Source organism: Lepus europaeus, chromosome 8, assembly GCF_033115175.1.
Source record: "Lepus europaeus isolate LE1 chromosome 8, mLepTim1.pri, whole genome shotgun sequence".
NCBI classification, from domain to species: Eukaryota; Metazoa; Chordata; class Mammalia; order Lagomorpha; family Leporidae; genus Lepus; species Lepus europaeus.
This window is the reverse complement of record NC_084834.1, coordinates 13,290,464-13,312,176: the sequence shown is the minus strand read 5'-3', so window position 1 is coordinate 13,312,176 and position 21,713 is coordinate 13,290,464. Positions and strand designations below refer to the sequence as shown.

The 21,713-nt window shown below is 42.8% G+C and overlaps 1 protein-coding gene across 4 annotated transcripts; it reads right to left on the bottom strand.

The window, feature by feature from the left end:
- Nucleotides 1–2,004: 2,004 nt before the first annotated feature.
- LOC133765472 (transmembrane protein 144-like) lies at nt 2,005–21,713 on the bottom strand. 4 transcript variants are annotated; one of them, XM_062199032.1, is made up of 6 exons: nt 21,394–21,713; nt 18,242–18,399; nt 14,819–14,941; nt 12,490–12,589; nt 10,704–10,784; nt 2,005–2,145 (listed from the first exon to the last, which is right to left on the bottom strand). In XM_062199032.1, the coding sequence occupies exons 2-6, from the start codon at nt 18,348–18,350 to the stop codon at nt 2,025–2,027; spliced, it is 534 nt and encodes a 177-aa protein (XP_062055016.1). In that variant the 5' UTR covers nt 18,351–18,399; nt 21,394–21,713; the 3' UTR covers nt 2,005–2,024. The 4 variants fall into 4 exon arrangements, with proteins under 4 accessions (XP_062055016.1, XP_062055019.1, XP_062055017.1 ...); XM_062199033.1 differs by lacking the exon at nt 2,005–2,145 and adding an exon at nt 7,358–9,142; XM_062199034.1 differs by lacking the exon at nt 2,005–2,145 and adding an exon at nt 9,610–9,711.

The following is a 21,713-nucleotide window of genomic DNA, read 5'->3' as shown; positions in this document are numbered from 1 at the left end:
TTGTGCCTCTTATTAAGTAGTCTCGATAACACGCTCTTACTGCTTTTTAACAGATGGGAAGCTAGATATGAATTATCTGTTATGTGCTAAGTCAAGCTTTACTTTGGCAATAATATTTTATTTCATGGTAAGAAGCTCAAGGTTGATGGTTGCACACTAACCTATCATGCTGTTTCTGTACCTTTAAACTTAGCTTATATCTTTCCACCCTGCCTAGAACAATCCAAGGCAGTTAGTCCACTGCATGTATTATATGAACTTGTATTTATATTTCTCCCTTTGTTTGAATGGAGGTTGGTCAAAAGGTATCTGATCTCCAAAGTAGGCAAAGGACACTAGGAACCTTCACCCACTCCCAACTCCTCCATTCTCCTTGAATGATTTCCCAGATAAGAGCTCTCTATGGATTAAAAAACTTTTCTCTCTTACATTTAAGCAAATTATTCAATGTTTAAAAAATTATTTTTAGGCCAGTGCCGTGGCTCAACAGGCTAATCCTCCGCCTTGCGGCACCAGCACACTGGGTTCTAGTCCTGGTCGGGGTGCCGGATTCTGTCCTGGTTGCCCCTCTTCCAGGTGAGCTCTCTGCTGTGGCCCGGGAGTGCAGTGGAGGATGGCCCAAGTGCTTGGGACCTGCACCCCATGGGAGACCAGGAGAAACACCTGGCTCCTGGCTTCGGATCAGCGTGGTGTGCCGGCCGCAGCGCGCCGGCCATGGCAGCCATTGGAGGGTGAACCAACGGCAAAGGAAGACCTTTCTCTCTGTCTCTCTCTCTCACTGTCCACTCTGTCAAAAATTTAAAAAAAATTATTTTTAACTATTTTCATTTTATTCTAAAGGTACATGTGTGCATGTGCACACATACACACACACACACACGAGAGAGAGAGAGAGCGAGCGAGCGAGGGGAGAGAAAGGGAGGAAGAGAGGGAGAGAGAGAGAGAGAGAGAGGGTGAGGGAGAGAGAGAGGGAGAGAAACAGCCAGAGAGATCTTCCTCCTGCTGGTTCATTCTCCAAATGCCCACAATAGCTAGGGCTGGGTCAGCCCAGAACCAGGAGCCTGCAACTCAATCCAGGTCTTCCAAATGCGTGGCAGGGACCCAAGTACTCAGGCCATCACCTTGCTGTCTCCCAGGGTGCACATTAGCAAGAAGCTGGGATTAGAAGCTGAGTTGGAACTCTGGACCTGGGCACTCACATATGGGATGGGGGTGTCTAAAGCAGTGTATTAACTTCTGTCCAAACGCCCACTTCTCATTCATTGTTCATGTCAATTTCAAGTTTCAGTCATCCTAGGTGAAAGTTTTGATAGAGGAAGAAGGAAAAGAGAAAGAAACACTAACCTTGACGTAAGGAGTAGAGGCAGCACCTTGCCAGGAGGCAGTCCCTCAGTGGGATGGGGGCGGGGAGGGGGGGGGAGCAGGGAACATGATTCAGAGAGCAGCCAGACAGCGCCGGGCCCAAGGCAGGTAGAAGGACACTGGTGGCAGGAAGTCTAGGGTCTGCATTCATGGCCTGGGGTTTGCCCTGGAATCACTTTTGTGCATCTCTGCTGACACCCATGTCCCTAGCTAGCTCATCTTAGCTATTCCCGACAAAGTTAGACTCCTCAAGGTCAAAACAGTGGCCTTTCTTCACCTCTGAGCCAATCAGGAAATGGCAGAAAAGAGAAACAGGAAGAAAACAAAACTCAACCCATACCCTCACCTGACTTCACTCACTCTTTCATTGGCTTCCTGGTCTGTTCCTTCCTCCAGCCTACCTGAACACCTCCTTCCTCCTTCCTTCTAAACTTACTTACACAATCCCCTTCTGCAGAAGTCCTTACATCATTCCAAAAACATGGAGCTGTATACATAAATATACTCAATAAACATAAATAAACTCAGGGCGTGCTGAACAGTTCCACTGTGGAAATACGGATGGCCACATAGGTGTAGGCATAATACATATGCTAAGATATTTTACAAAGCCAGAGTGACAAGAAAACTCTGTCTGTCCATCTGAGTTTCAAATCCTAATGTTATGCATCAAGTAAAGTTGCCTCTCGTACTATACTCACACGCTCTGTTATTAGTGGTGTGGTATCCACGGAACACGTGTTATTCGGTATTTCACTTTTGATGAACAAAAATATGAAAGCACTGTAAGGAAAATAAAATTTCAGTGATATTTACCCTAACGTTGGTTCATATCAAGCTGCCTAATGTTGAAGAGAAAACACAACTTAAAAACTCAAGTCCTAATGATCTGATGATTGTTTCCAAACTGTACCTTCAGTGGCTCTGCCACTTCTTCAGAACTGCAATTTTCCTTGATTTCTCTCATCTTGCTTCATTGCCACATATGTGTTCAAGACCAGAACTCTTCCCCTAGCCCTCATCAGACCTTTCTCTTGATTTCCTTGTTTTAGTCAATGGCCCCATCATTTTTTTTATCCTTGATTAACTTTGGGATCACATAATAAAAGAAATACAAAAAAAAGCTATACGACAGGCAGAGTGGACAGTGAGAGAGAGAGACAGAGAGAAAGGTCTTCCTTTGCCGTTGGTTCACCCTCCAGTGGCCGCCAAGGCTGGCACACCACGCTGATCCGATGGCAGGAGCCAGGTGCTTCTCCTGGTCTCCCATGGGGTGCAGGGCCCAAGCACTTGGGCCATCCTCCATTGCCCTCCTGGGCCACAGCAGAAAGCTGGCCTGGAAGAGGGGCAACCGGGACAGAATCCGGCGCCCCGACCGGGACCAGAACCCGGTGTGCCGGCGCCGCAGGTGGAGGATTAGCCTAGTGAGCCGCAGTGCCGACTTCCTGTTATTCTTAATTGGACTAACTCTAAGGGCACTCTGACATACAGCTGATGGGAGTGAAGAGCTGCGCACCTGTCCCAGAGATGTGGGGCTAGCTATCGACATTAAAGGTGAGTCCATTTCTGACCTTCCCACGCCAACTAGAGGCCCACCAACACAGGCTCACCATTTCTAAGTTAAGGTGACCTATATGGTCCAGCATGGGACATCAAGCAGCCGTAAAAAAAAAAAAAATGGGGACGATCTACATTCACTGATATTGCAAGAACTCCAAGAGGGAGAGAAGAGACCCCATGACTTGAGCCATCACCTGCTACCTGCCAGGGTAATCATTAGCATGAAGCTTGAATTGGGAGTGGAACTGGGTCTGGAATATTCTGATAATGGATGTGGGTGTCCCAGGTGGCATCTAAACCTCTGTGCAAAGTGCTCACCCCAGTGAGGATATATCTTAAGAGATTAAAGCACACACCTAATCCTAGTAATGTGTTTCTTTTTAACAACTTTCTCACAATGTACATTCTATCCATGTCCAGTATCTTCACAACTAATGCTCCATTTATTATTGACTTTTGAACCATGTAAAATGTGTTAAAATAGTAAATTTGGAAACTTGAACAAGTTTGGTATGCTTTGGACATTTTAAAAAATACCTTTAAATCCAATTTAAAGGTTTGAAGTTAAAATACGCTTTAAGGTGTATATAGATTGAAAAAGAGTAAATGAATACATGCAGAGTACTACATACTGTATCCCAGTTTTTGTTTAAAAACTATTAATTTCCTAGTTAGCTTCTTAGTTCAGTTTCTTCCTTCCTTTAACATGTGAAGGATTCTGCATTGTCTTCCACTTTGACTTCTATAGCTATCTGCCTTCTGCTCCACCCAATCTATCCCAGCATGACTGCCCACATAAACTTCTACCCTGACCACTCTCTGCTCCAAGCTCTCTACTCTCCTAGGCCTGCCAGTTTTCCCAAACTTGGTCTTGCTCGTTTCCTTCACACTACAGTCTGGGACCCATTACACATCACAGGCTCCTCTTCGCGTCCAAGGAAAAGCTGCAGTGCTGAATGCACAGAGAATCCCCCCAGACCAATCTCACCCAGTCTTCCTCTTCCGAATTCCCACAGCACTGAGAACAATTACCACACAATTCGGATCATTTGTCACAATTCTATGTCATCTCTTTTTCTCCAAAGATTTTCTAATTGACTAGAAGATAGGAACCACATTTCCTAGCTTCTCAGGGTCTTCAAAGTAGTTATTAACCACTCAGGTAAAATTGAATGCATAAAACCTCAGATTTGCACATGTGAGAATACATATAAATGAATTAAATACATGCGTGCATACTTGCACATGTTATTTTTGAGGTTAATGATAGGCAATACAACTGTACTCTTCCTCAAAATCCTGTGAGAACTGCCTACTTTGTATAAACTTCTGAAGCAAACAATATGGACTGATATGTTAGAGGGATTTGAAGGCTATGGATAAAGCTGATTCTCCAAACATTCACTTTATCTTCCTACGCATCAACATTTTTACCTAGAAAATGGAGCTACTCCCTCATCAAAAAGCTGTCATGAAAGCGAAGTGACAATGCACATGGTAAAATTTGGCACATGGTAAAATTTCAAAACATGACAGTAAAGAGAGTTTTAAGTTCCAAATGGAAGAGAGAGGAGGACCTGAGCAGGGGAAAGAAATCAAGGGTGTTGAGCTTGGGTGTTAATGCTAGTCACAGGAGCAGGGAAGTCACAAATAACCCTAGGGGCCAGCACGGTGGCTCAGTGGGTTAAGCCACTGCCTGTGATGCCAGCGTCCCATCTAGTGCTGGTTTGAGTCTTGTCTGCTCCATGTCTGATCTAGCTCACTGTTAACACATTTGAGAAAGCAGTGGAAAATGTTCTAAGTATCTATGCCCCTACTATCCAAATGGGAATCCCAGATGAGTTCCAGGTTCCTGGATTTGGTCTGGTCCAACCCCAGCCCTTCAGGCCATTTGGGGAGTGAACCAACACAATGAAGATCTCTCTCTCTCTTTCTCTCTCTCACTCACTCACTATCTCCCCCTCTCTCTAACTCTACCTTTCAAATAAATAAATACTTTAAAAAAAAAAAGGAATAAGAATCTTACTCCAATTACATCATGAAGAGGTGGGTGGCAGCAAGTTGGGAGGAGCTAATGAAATTTATTTTATGTGTATAGACATAAGAGCAACCAAATCACAAAGTTTTTAGGGCTACAGACTTAAAAGAGCTCAGTGCAGCACACCAGCAAAGTTCCATGATGAACGCTGCCAAAAACATGGGAAGTTTTAAAAACCAGTGTTTTACACGAGGCGTGTGTCTCTAGATTTCTGAGCTTTCCAATTTCCCTAGGTTTGCAGTCTTATTCACCATACTATTAGTAAAGTGTGTGTGTGTGTTTTCACATGATGACTGAATTCAGTATTTACTGTGAATCTACTGAGTATCAAACACATGGAGGAAACTCTTGATGATGGTGGGGGTGACAGCACACACAGAAGAAAGTGGATCTTGTCCTTCAGGAACTCATAGTTTGAGAATAAAAAATAATGTATGGATAATAAAGTAGACTGAGAATCTCAACAATAAAAGTAGTAAATCAAAATAACTGTAATAGTTCAATGATGATTCATTTTAACATGGAAGAAATCAAGGAAATATTGCATGGGATGGAAAATCCAAGTTGGAATTAAAGAGTGGCTAAGAAGGGCATCTGAAGCTGAAGAAAGTGTCTGGGAGATAGTAGGATAAATAACCCAGGGTCAACAGACGCACAACACAAGAAGAGGCACTGGGCGTATCCACTGTGGAGGGCAACCCTGCAAGGAGACAAGCTGATTCTGAACCCAACGGGAAGCCATAAAGATTTTAAACAGAAGACTGACATAGAGGCCAGCATTGTGGTATATTACAGGTTAAGCCACCACCTGCAAAGCCGTATCCTACATGGGCGCCAGTTCAATCCACTTCTGATCCAGCTCCCTGCTATTGTGCCTACGAATGCAGTGGAAGATGGTCCAAGTCCTTGGGTCCCTGCACCCACATGAGAGAACCAGAAGCTTCTGGTTCCTGGTTTTGGCCTGCCTGGCCCAGCTCCCCAGGCACTGTGGCCAGTTGATGGAAGATTTCTCTCTCTCTCTCTCTGTTTCTCCCCATCCCTTTGTAACTCTGCTTTTTAAATTAATGAAATCTTAAAAAAAAAAAAAAGAAGAAGAAGAAGAAGACTGACATGACCTGATTTATAACAAATAGGAGCAAGTCATTGTGCAAAATGAAAAGAACAGAACCAGGGAGATTGGATGTGAGGTTTTCACTGTTGTGTACAGGTGTCAGGGTAGGAAGGGAGAGGAAGAACTTGTGAAACAATCAGAAAGAATTCTATAGGATTAGATATAGGGTAAAGTATAAAGAGCAAAAATGTAAAAATGACTGAAGCTTTTTTATTTGCGTGACTATGAGTAATTCCTTTAATCACTTTGCAGGGAAGGGTAGGATAAGAAGAGTCATTCTGGGACAGGCATTTTGGCTTAGTGGTTAAGATACCACTGGGGATGTCCACATCCCATACTGGAGTGTCTGGGTTCGAATCCTGCTCTCTTTCCCAGTTCACCTTCCTGCTAATGCAGACCTGGAAGGCAGCATGTGATCGCTCAAGCAGTTGAGTCCCTGCTACCCCAGTGGGAGGCCCAGATTGAAACCCTCCACACCTGAGGCACTGACCCAGCCCTTGCTCTTGGAAGCATCTGGATAGTGGACTAGCAGATGAGAACTCTCGTCTGATTCTTTCTCCCTCTGCCTTCAAAAATAAATAAATGAATTCATTTTAAAAAGACTGAGTTTTAAAAGAAGAAAAGGAAATGTCATTCTGGTTGGGAAATGCAGATGGTGAAGAGAAAGGAACCAATGACCCAGTGTTTGTGGAGTGCTGGGCAACACAGTCCCCTTCCACACGTTATCTTCCCAACACTGGAGGGCAGGACCTTAGGGCACCTGTACGGGATGTGTGGCCTGGTGCACGGTTAGATTCAGGGACTATGGTCCTGAGAACAGGTTAGTGCTGGAGGGAAACATTCGGGTTTCTTTACAATATGAAAGAAGAGCTGAAGCGTGGGAGAAAAATATCCCTCCAGGCATATCAAGTTCAGTGAGAAGAGAATGGAAACAGATTTTTCAAAATAATCTGAAGCACATTACTATTTTTTAATCAAAAAAAAAATTCTGCCTTGTAAGAGAATTCTGACTTTTGATTTTCATTAAAGCAATGTTTCAAACAGTGTCCTGAATATTGGCATCAGCTCTACTCCCACCCAGAGCCTGGAGGACAAAAACTGCTCTACTGGCAGCTGGGATCTGCCAGGGGGAAGTGCTCGGAGCCAAGGAAAAGACAGGAGAAGCTGCCGTGGCTCAGGGCAGAGGAACCTGCTTCCAGACGCAGCAGCCAGGGTGTGGGTGCTTGCACAATGGGTGATGCCGCCTGCCTTCTTTTGCTTCCCTAGGTCTTACAACATTTTTGGAACTAATTCCCTGTGTTCAATTTTCCCCTATGTGAAATACCTAGAATGGTTTATCTTATACACACCAACTAGCACTTGTCTTATATGCCAAACAGGGAAAATATAGGGCTAGATACGATCTAACCAACTCTTTAATGAAGTGTACAGAGGATGGAAGCAACAATTTCAATTATAAAAATAAAATCAACATTCTAAACCAAGACAACCATAATCCAAGTTTCTTTATGCTGACCATGAAGCTCCAAGTTTATTCAATGAACATCTTTTAGAAAAAAACTGATTTAAGTTAAACTCATGAACTAACAGATTGCAGGTCTCTCCCCATAAGAGAGGCATGGAAGGGAGCCTGGGCATGTGACAGGAAGGGAGAATTATATTCCCATGATACCAAGCTTCAAGCTGGACTCCAAGATTCCTCAAGAAGACTGAACAGTGTAGCATAAATTTGGAGAGCGCATGCCCAAGGGGGAAATATTAATTGAACATGAACACTTACTCATGAAGATAATTATAAATGGAAACTATACTCACAACATTACTGATATGCCTAGCACTATTCTATGCACTTATATTTTATTTAATTTAATCCTTAAAATAGCTGATAAACTTGTTGCTATCCTTTCTTTAGAGAAGAAGAAACCAAGGCTTGAGGAAATGAAGGGATCTGCTCAAGGTCAAATAGGCAGAAGAGGTAGAAAACAAAAGATGAATTTGTAATGTAAAGAGTACACTTTCTTTTAGAAAATGAAAAACAATGCCTAGTCGACTAGGTAAACAGGCCTCAAATTACCAGATAATATGCCAAAATTAAGGCATACCATATCTCAACTTCTGGGTACAAAGAAAGTGCTTCACAGAGAGCAAGCTAATCAAAGCTAGAATCCTGTATGACAGTGCCTCTAATCAAAAGTGTCCTGAATCTACTACTTCAGAATAATCTACGTAGTCTGTTTCTTAGGCTATATAGGCCTGGGACCACTCCCTAAGGCAACATTTCAATGACAAGAGACTGCTCCTGCTCCAGAATGAGGCCAGGGAAAAGCTATCATTGCTGGAGGAAGGAAAACACACTGTTCTTTCTTTGAAGAATAAAAGGTACTAAAATCTTTGCAGGCAGTGCCATTCATTATGTGTGGTACTGACAGGGAATACAAACGGAGTTCAGAGAGAAAAAGGGACTAAATTTAAGGTGACCTAATTCCCTTTAGGTTTTATTGACGACATTGCCACATAGAGATTCAGTCATTTTCATCCCATTTATAGAGTGCATGCAACTAGACACACACACATCCAAAAAAACAGATACCTCAGAAAAGTAGGAGTTTTCACAGGGGAGAGACTGTTTATCTAGTTGGGCCAAAAACAAGTGGGGAGACACAAAGTGGAAACCAGTTAACAGAGTGAGTACTGGTGTCCCCACTGTTATCCATGATTAACCATGGTCTGAAAAAATTAAATGGAAAATTCCAGAAATAAGCAAATTTTAAGTTTTAAATTGCACAATGTTCCGAGTAGTATGATGAAATGTGATGCCATGCTATGTTATTGTGCTGCCTGGACACAAATCATCCATTTGTATAACGTGTGCACATGTATGTATACACCTTACACCCAAAGGCACCCAGCAGCTGCTGCAGTATCACAGTGCTTGTGTTTGAGTCTTATTTTTTCTTAAAAACAGTCACAAAGAAGGCTGGTGCTGTGGTGAAGTGGGTTAGGCTGCCACCTGCGGGGTACCAGTTCAAGTTCCCACTGCTCCACTTCTGATCCAGCTTCCCGCTGATGGCCTGGGAAAAGCAGTAGAAGATAGCCTAAGTGTTTGGGACCCTGCACCCACGTGGGAGACCCATAAGAAGCTCCTGGCTCCTGGGCCCAGCCACTGTGGCCATGTAGGGGAGTGAACCAGCAGTAGGAAGATCTCTCTCTCCCTTTCTCTTTCTCTCTCTCTTTCTCTCCTACTCTCTCTGTAGCTCTGCTAAATAAGTAAACCTTTTTCTTTTTTTAAAGTCACAGAGCATAAGAGTAGTGAAGCTATCAGTTCAGACATGCCAAAGAGAAACTGCAAAGTATCTCTTTTAATTGGAAACATAAAACTTCTTGACTTAAAGAGAATAACTGCAGGCTGAGATAACTACGATCTGCACCGCAATTCTTTTATTCGTGAAATTGTGAAGAAGGAAACAGAAACAAACCAGTTTTGTTGCTGTTCCTCCCACCGTAAAAGCTAAAACTGAATTGTGTGACAAGTGCTTAGCTAAGATGGAAATGGCATTAAGTGACAGGGTATAGCACTGTGCAGATTCTGGGATCCCCTGGGGTTTTGGAAGGCATTCCTCATGGATAAGGGGGCGGGGCACTGTAACAAACAGAAAAGATAAACAATAACTAACGCAGGGCCATCAGGCAACCAGTACAATACTTGTATAACACGTTTTAGTTGTCAAAAATGCACCCTCTGGTTCTAATTTATGAACTATGGGGTATGGTTTCCTACATAGTATAGGTAACAAAACCTTTAGTAGACAGGCATACAGGTTAAAATTGATTAGGTTTGTGAGCTGGAAGACCACGCCTTCACCATGCCCCTGTGTGACCACATGGCCCTACCTGGCCACACCTGGGTGCCCACCAGCCTATCAGATTAATTAACCACTCCCCTTTGGAAGTGGGTTAAAAGCCTGGGACATGGTGTGTCTGGCCCCTTCTCTCTTCCCTGGCCTCTAGCCAGGAGGCGGGCTTGCTGTAGCCCTGCGCCTCCAGAGCGCATGGCCTTCGGCCACCCACCCTAGGCTTCCTGACCTAGATGCTCCTCCCAGTGGCTGGTTCCTGGTGCTTGGTATGAACCCCTATTCACCTCTCTCTCTTAAATAAAGCTCTCATTCTCCTATGCATCTTTCTCACTAAATAAAAGCTTAAAATGTACCATGCTGCCTCGTTTACTTGTGCTGATATTTAGAATTCTTCTCTAAATATTAGGCAAGAACCCTCTTGGGCTTAATAATATTGGGGATTTATTCGTAAGAATATGGTGAAATCGTATGGCACCCCAAATTCTTGTAGCACATGTGGCACCCCGGATAGCATTTCTAGGGAACTTCAAAGGACCACATTTCAGTGTAAATTTTATGGGGTCTTCTCCGATTTCAAACCAAGCTTCAAAGCAGTTAAAAGATTTTTCCAATTTCTCACAGCTTTTGAGAGCCAAAGGTGGGGCTCCTGACTGCAGATATGGGATCATTTGTGAATGAAGAATCTGAGGATAAATCAGGCAGAGTAGGCCCACCTGATCTTTAGCAAGTGCTCTACATGTTTGGAGGAAGAGCTAAACCATTAGGAAGAGCTGCATACCTTACTACTGATAGTCCAGCTCCAATGTAATTCAGCAGTGGTTTTGGTACTTCTTCTGCATCCATTCCAAACCAGCCGAACCTGAAATTCCAAAGTCACATCAAATTGGATATTGTTGCCATGCACGAAGTGTGGGCCAAATTCCTGGTTTCAAATTCTAGTTCTCTTAGTGTGAGCTTGGTTTTTACCTTCTCTGTGCCTCAATTTCCTATGGCTAAAATGGAGTTAATGCTTGGATCTACCTTATAGGTTATGAAGATTAAGCAAGTTAATATATGCAAAAGTACTTGTGAATCTCCCTTTCTTATTAAGACTAATGAAGAAGGAGGAAGAGGTAGTTCAAATGGTTAGCTGACTGCTAATGAACTGGCTGCATTTCATACAGTATTGAAATAGTTCTAAATAATGTCTTGCCTGACAATTTCTATTCTTAGAAGTCACTTTAAACTCTTATTTTTCTTTCCTGGTTATTGCCACGGTAACCACCAAGAATCACATTGTACCATCCAAGGCAAGAGAAAAGGGAGCAAGAACCAAAAGAAAACAAGCATTTATACAAAGCAGGTTGGGGCATGAGTCAAGGGCAGGAAAGACTGTATTAGAGGGTAATGAGTCCACCTATTTTGTTATACAGAAGTGGTGATAATATGCTGAGTGGAAGGAGAGCTGCAAAGTAAGGTGAGAATGACATACTCCATTCTACTTTACCCAAACTCGACTTCAGTGTCACTTTGAATGCTGACTGGGTCCAACAGAACTTCCCGTGATAACAGAGCTAGTCTGCATCTACACGGAACAACAGTGTAGCCCCCCACCACATGTGGCTACAAGCACCTGAGACATGGCTAATGCTACGGGAAACAGAATTTTATGTCACCAAATTTTCACTAATTTAGGTTTAAATATGTTGGTCATATGAGGCTTCCACCTACCCTACTATTCAGCACAGCTGGAGAGCTGGGGTTGGCAAAAGTTTTCTTAAAAGGCCAGAGAGAAATATATTAGGTTTTGGGGGCAGATAATCTCTTGCAACTGCTCAATCCTGCCATTATAGTGTTAAAGTAGTCAGCAACAACATAGTCACGCATCACCAATGACGGCGTACATCCTGAGAAATGTATACTTAAGTCATGTGGTCATTGTGGGAACACTATTGAGTATACTTATGGAATCTAAGATAGCAAGACATCACTAAGTGATATAATCTTATGTGACTATTGTCAAACATGGGGTCCATGGTTGACCAGAGTGGAATTAAGCAGTGTATGAACATAGCAGTATATGAAACACGGATAGGCATGTTTGTAAACATGGCTGTGATCTTTAGCTAGAGAAAATATGTGCCTAGAACTGGTAGGCCAGGCTTGGATCCTGGCTTACTAGTTTTGCAGCCTTCAGCAGATGACTCAATCCCTATGTGTATCAGCTCTTCTAAGAGGTCATGTTTACCTCAGGCTTTTGTGAAAATGAAGTGAGAGTGTACATTAGACATGCCCATCAACTCTCACACAATGGAAAGCGGAAATAAACATCAGTGCTTTCTTTTTCTCCCCACTTCTGTTTCCTAGCTATAGATTTTGAGCAAATATCTGGACTACTTATGAGGAATTTAGACCGAGTGATGATTACAGGTGGCATATTTGATGTGTGTACTTCACCAGCTGTCATCCCTAGGAGATTAAGAATAAGATGTTATTACTCTCTGGAAGCCCAGTCCTTAGCTGTCGCCTTACATAGAGAGTAAGGGTGTAGTGAATCTGAGTTTAAACAGTTTGACTGCTGTTACCTTGAGCTTGCCCAGCCAGTCAAGGCGTTAAATGATCCCCAGATTAAGATTCCAAGGCCTAAACCAATGGTTTTGATAATTGGGACAACAGCAATGTTCCCTGTAGGTGTAATACACAGAAGAAATGTGTTATTTCCAATACAGCAAATACATTTATAAGTTGAACTAGTGTTTATTCCAACTTCAATCGTAGGTCATAGGACGTGGACAAATTTAGTAAATCATAGTACCTCATTTTTAAAATAATCATTCTTTGGGCATTAGACTTGTGATTATTAAAGGAACTAGGCTTAGGGAATAATCCTACAGAGAAAGATGTCAAATTCACTTCTTGCCTAACTCTACAGCTGTTCTTCACCTTTGACAAAGGTCTCTAGTCTGTGACTCCTTGCAGAAGCTGTCAATGATCAGAGTAGTAGTGACTATCCCAGAACTCTAGACTCTAAACAGAGCCAGCCGTGGGCAGAAGTCTTTGACCCCAACCTGGCCCTAGAATTTGCCCTTCTATGCTCACGAACTTGTCTTCCAGATTCTTGCATTAATAGCTTTAAGCTACTGCAGATAATGCCGGACTAAACTCATGTTCATCACATTCTTTTTAACAGTTCTTGTCTGCTGAGCAGTCTGGCCTCCCACCCACAAGCTCCTCTGAAAGGATTTTCTCTTTGGGAGCAGCTGTTTTGCCCAGTGGTTATGATGCCCACATGCTACACTGGAGTGCCTGGGTTTGATACCTGGCTCTGTCGCCTAACTCCAACAAGCTTCCTGTAACGCACACCCTGGGAAGCAGCAGGTGATGGTTCAAGTGACTGGTTCCCCACCACCCACATGGAAAACCTGGATGGAATTCCTAGCTCCTCACTTCAACCTGGCCCTGTCTGGGCTACTGAGTGTATTCAGTGAGTGAAGAAGTGGATGGGAACTCTCATCTGTCTCCTTCTCTGGCTCGCTCTCTGCCTACCAAATGGCCTTTTTTTCAAAGGTTCCTTCTTTTGGCTTTTAAGATGTGTTCATCTGATTTTCCACCTGTTTCCCCTTTCAGCTCTTTCTCTGGCTGATTTTTACCACTTCCCATAACTCCTTCTGATTTAAATGCCCACTTAAGACTTTCCTTTGAACATGCTCCTCCCCTTGCTATAGTCTCTGCTGAATACTTGACCCAATATCATGATTTCAGCTGTGAACTAGAGGCATGCGCTCCCTGCACTTAGCCATAGTCTGGACAGAATTTGTGTCATGCTGCAAACTTCTGGTAAGAAGTTTGCAACCACGTGTCTTCTACTGTGGCCACTTCAAGACCTGTAGATTCAGAAGTTCTCAAACTGAATTAAGCATTTCCCCTGGCTATCATATTCTTTCCCTGTGTCTTCACAACCATCAATATCTCCACCTTCCTAATCACCTACAGGAAAATCCCTAACTCAGCACTGGCTCCTGTTTCTCCTCCATGCTCCAATCCTGCCAGCTGCCTTCCTACAGCATCCACACTTGCGATTCTTTCATAGTAGACTCCCCACACCCTGCCTCCCAGGGGCACCTGGGATGGATGGATGGATGCTTGCTGTGTTCCTCTCTCCCATCAGATAAAGGAAACAATCACACTGAGCTGTGAGGTAAGTTAACGTAAAATCTAGTAGAAATTTAACTCTTTTGGCCTCCAACTCATGAACTTCATTAAATCATCTAATCTCTTACAGATCAACTTAAGAGAGTAAGCAATAAACATTTACTATTTATTTGCTTTTAACAAAATTTTCTCTAGAGGTCTTTGATACTTGGAATTCTCTTTGTCAAAGACAAAAAATCGATGGCATGTGCTTGTATCAGTTGAAAGGCAACAGTGCTGCCTGGCTGAGAGAGGGCACAGATTCCAGTATATATTTTAGATACTGATAAGGCAACAGACAGAAAATTTTTACTTGCTTTGTTTTTCTCTGAATCAATACTTTTGAAATAATAATGTGTCTATGTTTCCCCACTATTAGGGATAAGTCCTAAAAATGGTATTGAGACTTTTATTTAATAAATGTTGTATAACAAACATGTGTGAGAAAGGCCAGTACACATAAATACTAGTTACACTTAAAAAGATTGAAACATTTTTTATGATAATTTTCCACAAGGAACTTGGAAAGAAATTATAAGAGAAACAAACCAGGAAATGAACCAAAAACATTTAGTAAGCATCTGAAAGGAAGAAATTAAGTACCTAATTTCTAGTATCCATGACTAAAGATTATTCAGAATTACAATATGTTCTATATTCCTACTGTGAGTTATTTTGATCACTGTATTAATTGATTACAGAGTAAGTTGTATCACACATTACCTGTTGCCCAAATGCAGCCCCCAAGCATTGCAAAAGGCCAAAACTTAGGGCAATGCAGTATCAGATTGACCACCAAGGCAACCAACCATATGGCAGCACAAAGGATCCACTGGAGAAACATACCTGGAAATAAACGAAGGTGGTGCTATTGGATCAAGTTGATTTGAGTAAATTTGAACTTTGGACTATCAATGAGATATCATAGGCATGACCACAACTTATTGAATGTCTGTATGCCAGGCACTTCCACATTTCATTCTTACAACTCCTCTGCATAATAATTAATCCTAACTCAGAGACAAAGAAAATCAATCTGAGATTAGGCAATCTGACCAAACAGCTAGAAGTTTGCAGGACGGGAATTTACGCCCAGGTTGTTTGATTCTGAAGTCTATCTATACACACTGTGTTTCTGCATAACGTTCTCTTTTTTAGAAAAGATTGTATTTATTTAAGACGTAGAGTTAAAGACAGTGAGAGGGAGACAAAGAGAGAAAAGCCTCCGGCTGGTTCACTCCCCAGTGGCCACAATGAATGCAGCTGCGCCGATCAAAAGCTAGGAGCTTTTTCTGTGTCTCCCATTCGGGTGCTGAGGCCCAAGCACTTGGGCCATCTTCTACCTCTTCCCCAGGCCACAGCAGAGAGCTGGATTAGAAGTGGAGCAGCCAAAACTTGAACTAGTGCCCATATAGAATGCCAGCGCTGCAGGCTGCGGTTTTTTTACTTCGAAATCACACTCAGGGGTAGGTGTTTGGTGTGTTTTTTTTGTTTGTTTTTTTGTTTTTTTTTTTTTAACAGGCAGAGTGGATAGTGAGAGAGAGAAAGACAGAGAGAAAGGTCTTCCTTTTTGCCGTTGGTTCACCCTCCAATGGCCGCTGTGGCTGGCGCATCGTGCTGATCCGAAGCCAGGAGCCAGGTGCTTCTCCTGGTCTCCCATGCGGGTGCAGGGCCCAAAGACTTGGGCCATCCTCCACTGCCTTCCCGGGCCATAGCATAGAGCTGGACTGGAAGAGGGGCAACTGGGATAGAATCCGGCGCCCCACCCGGGACTAGAACCCGGTGTGCCGGCGCCGCAAGGCGGAGGATTAGCCTGTTGAGCCACGGCCGGTGTTTGATGTTTTTAAGTCGCCACTAGGGGTGCCTGCATCCTGTATCAGACTGCTTAGTGTGAGTCCCAGCTATCTGTTTCAGATTCCAGCTTCCTGCTAACACACTGAGAAGCAGCAGGTGATGGCTCAAGTACTCACGTAGCTGTCACCCATGTGGGAGACTGGGATTGGGTTCCGGGCTCTTGACTTCAGCCTGGCCCAACTCTGGCTGTGACTGGCACTAGAGACAGAACCAGCAGATAGTGATCTCTGTCTCCATCTCTGCCTTTCAAATAAAATGAAAATAAAAATAAAAACAATAAATCAGAGTGCCGTCCATCATATAAATGGCATTGATAACAGAACAGCACAGTTAAAACAGTGATTAAAACATCCAGGGATCATTAAGAAAAACCCTCTCTAGGGTAGAAATCATGTCGTTGACAGCCACACAGAGGCTCCCATAAAGGTTAATGCCCAAGATGAGCCAGACAACACAGACACGGGAATTAGTTTCTCTGGATCAGGGTTACTCTGCTTTCTATGCCCTGAGTTGCCATTTGCCAGTTACATGAACATCAGCTGGTGCTAAGACTTATATCCGTACATCTCTCCAGCTTCTGTGTCATCGCGGATTTGGGGAATAATACAGAAATCTTAGAGAATCAAAGAAACACTGAGGCAAGTACAGCTGAGCATACTACTTTTGACTGTAACTTTGCCAGATTTTTGTCTAGGTCTATTTATTGCCATACAGAGGAGAGACAGAAAATTGGCTGCTAACCTCTAAGACAAAAGGGCAGTATCTCAGAGATGAACAGGAAGTTCATCTTATAAATTCTTCAATTTAGAAATGAGAAACTGAAAACAAAAGAGCTGGTTAAGACTTGCACAGGATGACACAGCTAATTATGAAAGACTTAAAAGCCAGGAATTCCATCTTGTTTTTTGTTAGTAGTTTTCATTCTTTCACAATTTCAAAGAAAAATAGAAATTCTTGTCTCAGGAGGAAACAGATTTGTAATCTTACTTTAAGTAGCATGGAGACAAGACATTGGGGGCAAGAACACATGTTATGTGGGACTTCACTGTAATATCTCCAGGTCCTTCTCCTGGCTTCAGTATGGAAGGCAGGTAGATAAACATGTTATTGCTTCTCTTTCTGTAAAATTCACACCACAATGTTGTGTTAACGTGATGTGCATTCCTGAAAATCATTGCATTGTACAACCTCAAGCAATAAAAACCATAGAGTATATAGGCAATATGTTGGGGAACAATACTCAAAAACTTTATCAGCAATGTATCAAGAAAAATGGTAATCTTATAAAAAGCATAGTTTAGTTGTAACTGGTCAATGGGTTAATGGGTTAAATGCATGAATTCTACAATGAATATACACTTTAAACTGACACTGGAACTGGAAGTTCACTTGTGGAAACAGGAATCAGATTTGCAGCTGGTGAACTATTGTAAAGTTAGTGGATGGAGAGCTATGGCTCCAGATGGAGGTAGGTGTGTGTATGTACACATCTGCTTTTTGTGTATAATCACCATCTTCATTCATGTGGGCAGAATTTTCTGTGTTCTTCCAGTTGTTTTTTAGAGACAAAGCTGCACACAAACAAGCACAAAATTCACGCTATGGCCAGATTGTCCTCTAATTTATCAACTGTCTTTGAAATCTGTGTTTTCCAAACTGCTATTATTATAACTGTCTATAATTTCCTTCTCTTATGAACATAAACGATATAGCTACAAAGCTTCCTTGACAGCACTCATCCTAGCTTTACCATGAAACACAAGTTAGTGGTAAGCCTATACTGACCAACTCAGACAAACTGGCAGGAGCATTAGCAAATGACTTCTCTTAAGCTCTATTCATTAGGCAACAGGTGCAACAGAATTTATCCATTTTTTGTTATGTAGTTGAGAGGCAGAGGGAGATGGAGATACACACGCACACACACGCACACACAGACAGTGAGACCATTGTCTGGTTCACTCCTCACATATCCCTAACAGTTAGCGCTGGGCCAAGGTTAGGAGCCAATCCAGATCTGTCTCCCACATGAGTGACACAAGCCCAACTACCAACCACTTGAGCCATCACCAAGGCCTCCCAGGGTGCACATTAATAGGCAGTTGGAACTGGGAGCGGAGCTGGAACTTAAACCCAGGCATTCTGACAGGACAACTTGCATCTTAATCACTCGGCCAAATGCCCATGCCAACAAAATTCATTTTTGTAGATATCATTTTTAAAATACCAAGGAATAAGAACTTCACATTTTAAAAATAATGAAAGGTTGACAATAATGGAAATGTTAATTACCATCACCAGTGTCACATTTTTTCAGTGGCACAAAGTTTGAGCCAAACAAAAGAATAGCTATGGAGGAGCAGATGTATCCGATGGCCGGGTCTGTTCCATTGTTGTTCATGGTTCCAGGAGCACCTGAGTGTGAGACTTGATGTATTTTCCAACAGTTTCTGAAATAAAAGAAATAAAAATGAAACAATCAGAAGTCCTGAATCTGTGAACAAGTTATGATTAAGACATGATATCTATTCAGTTTTTCAAAAGTATGCTATGAGTCCTTTTCACAGATAGCTAAGACATTATACAATTATATAGTATGTTTATACTATATGTTCATTGCTTTCATTTATAATACCAACAGATCATTTCATTTTTATTACTAACATAAAATTAAAAAAAAAAAAAGTTTCCAGATCTTGAAATCAAAACTTCTTCCAAATTTGGGTCCAATTTTTATTACATTATGAAAAAATTCTCCTATGTAGGTAGACTGGTATGACTCTGTTTACTTCAATTGGCTATTGCGACAATCAAATGAGAAAGCATCTTAAATGCTTTGAGAACTATTAAGTGTCTTATTAGCAAAAGCTTTTGTTATAGTTCAGACTTGGGCTTAAGTGTAAGGTCACCACAAACCATACTAAACACTGGAGTTAGAGGAAAGGGTTTATTGTCGGGTGGGGGAGGGCGAGAGGGCAAGAAAGAGAGAGAGAGAGAGCGCACAAGCCATGTGTTCAAGAACAGGTCCTGCTAAACTGTTGTAGTGGGGGAAGGGCAGGGAATCCCATTAGGGTGGGGGTGAAGCTGACACCTGTGGTTGGGCCATGGCAGCACCTGGCTTCCAACAGGTGGGAGGGGACTAGAGTCCCCCAGAGCCTAGGATAGTGTCCAGGGTGTAGATCGTGCCGTAGATAAGACTGTGCCATTTTCCTAGCATTAAGGGCCTACACTGCTGCTGCACACTCAGGATCCCCACAGAGAAAGGCACTTTTCTTTCTCAGCAGTACGCGCATAGGAGGTACAAAGTTATAAACCTGTGTATTGTTACCACTTGCAGCAACTGCACTGCTGGAAGAAACACTTGGAGAATCCTGTAGAAGATCTGCAGGTGCGGAAGGCCCAATTCAATGATCAGCAGAGCCGCATGGGGCGGCTGCTTGGCCACCTGTGCTGTGTGATCCTGGTAGCAACCTGTCACGTAGGCATAACTGCACTTGCATTAAAATTAATTAAGGAAAAGGAAAAACCACCTTAGCTCCTCAGCCACGTTAACCACGTTTCAGGTGCTCACTCAGCACTGTGGCCAGTGGCTCCCATACAGCACAGTGCAGGTGACAACACTTTTGCAAAAAGCACTATTGGGCAACACTGCTATGCTAAATAAAAAGTTTTGGTTCCTCCATGAAGAAAAACCCAAAACCACTAACAACCAAGAACCAGATACAGGACAGTAGACACAGTTCACCTTTTTAGCTGTACAAGCGACAAGAGAAGAGAGACAACACAACCGGAATTGTATCAAAGGAGGTAAATAGAGTCTTTCTCACTGTACCATCTTGGATCGATATTTTGTTCATTGACTCTTTGGAATAAACTCTCTGCAATGGGAAACAAATAAATCTCTTTTTCCCCCTCTAAATTTAATGTTACAGTGATAATTTCTTGTGGATATATAATGAATAAAATACACCTGATGTCACCACTTCCTCATTTTATTTTATAATGATAAATATTTAGAGGCCCATGTATTGCTCCTCATGTCTTCTTGCAGATAAAACAAAAAATACAACTACTTACAAAATGTTATTTGTCATAATCATGGACACTCTCACTGAAAACAGGGGTCAGCTCAAAATTTTTCAGTAAGTTTTACTAAGGAAAATATTTATTTGAAATTGTATGCACTCTGTTAAACAAAACAAAAACACATCGCTGCGTGGGGATGCTGTGGGGGAAGAGACAGGTATTGGCAGACACTATAAAACAGCAGCAGTTTTAGTGCTCAGGGATCAAGCAGGTGGATTATAGCCAAGGTCAGATTCCAGAGCTGCCACAGGACAGAGGTGCAGGAGGTATCTGGGGGGGCAATCACAGGACTGAAGAGGCATGAGCCAGTGTTAGCTAAGAAATCAATTTCTTTCTATGTCAATGAAAAGAGGCAAAGCGGAACAAAGCCTCTGTGAGTCCACGGAGACTGCCCGCCCGCCCGAAGGTGGCTGACCATTTGACAGAGCACACTCTGCTACAGGATACTGGCCTCTGAGATTTCAGCCTGGATTCAAAGGACAAACGGAAGCGCTGATCAGACCAGAGGAACTGCACTTTGGCAGCTGCGGGAACACCTCGCAGTATTTATTAGGTAGATGAAGTTGAATGCACACGGCTCCGGGGCACTGCAGAGAGCTTGCGATTGACCTCAGTGTGGAGTCGTGAAAACGGAGAATCCTCAAACCAACGCGATTTTTGTGAAAAACGAGAGCAGTGTCACTTCCAGCTCATCCCCCTCAATCCTTCAGCACAGACCTGTCAATGAGGCTCAGACTGCTTTTCAGCGGAACACAGCGTTGTTTTAATGTGTAAGTCCAAGTGTCCACCGACCTTTAGCACACGCATTCTTTTTTCAATTTTCTTTCTTTTTTTTTTAACTTTTATTTAATGAATATAAGTTTCCAAAGTACAGCTTATGGGTTACAATGGCTTCCCCCTCCCATAACTTCCCTCCCACCCACAACCCTCCCCTTTTCCACTCCCTCTCCCCTTCCATTCACATCAAGATTCATTTTCAATTCTCTATATACAGAAGATCAGTTTAGCATATATTAAGTAAAGATTTCAACAGTTTGCCCCCTTATAGTAACACAAAGTGTAAAATACTGTTGGAGTACTAGTTATAGCATTAAATAACAGTGTACAGCACATTAAGGACAGAGATCCTGCATGATATTTTTTAAAAATTGATTTTCTATGCCATTTCCAATTTAACACCAGGTGTTTTTTTTTTTCATTTTCAATTTTTTTTAAGGATTTATTTTTATTTTTATTTTTTGCTTTTGAGATGTGGCTAAAAACAAAACAAAACAAAACAATTTTCAATTATCTTTATAGACAGAAGATGGATTCATTTTTACCTTCCTACTGCTGTCCGTCCATCAGTAAATACTCACCCAGTAACTTCAGCTTCCGCGCAGACCCACGCTGATCCACACAGCTTGCGCTCCTCAACTAAGATTTCCTGTTCAGTTTCACATCGATTTCCTCAAGCCTCCCTGCTAGCTCGGCCGGCCCCCTGGCTGACAGGCACAGCGCGGGCCGTCTGTCTCCTGCGCCCCGGCTCTCCCCGCGAGGTCGCGGGGCAGGTCCCGGGCCGCTGCCCGGCTCGGGTACCCCCGGCGCGGGGAGCCGCGCTGAGCCTCGCCGCCCGGACTTCTGCCGCCCACCTGCAGCAGGCGAGGGCGCGCTCCAGCACGCGGGACCCGCGCCTGGG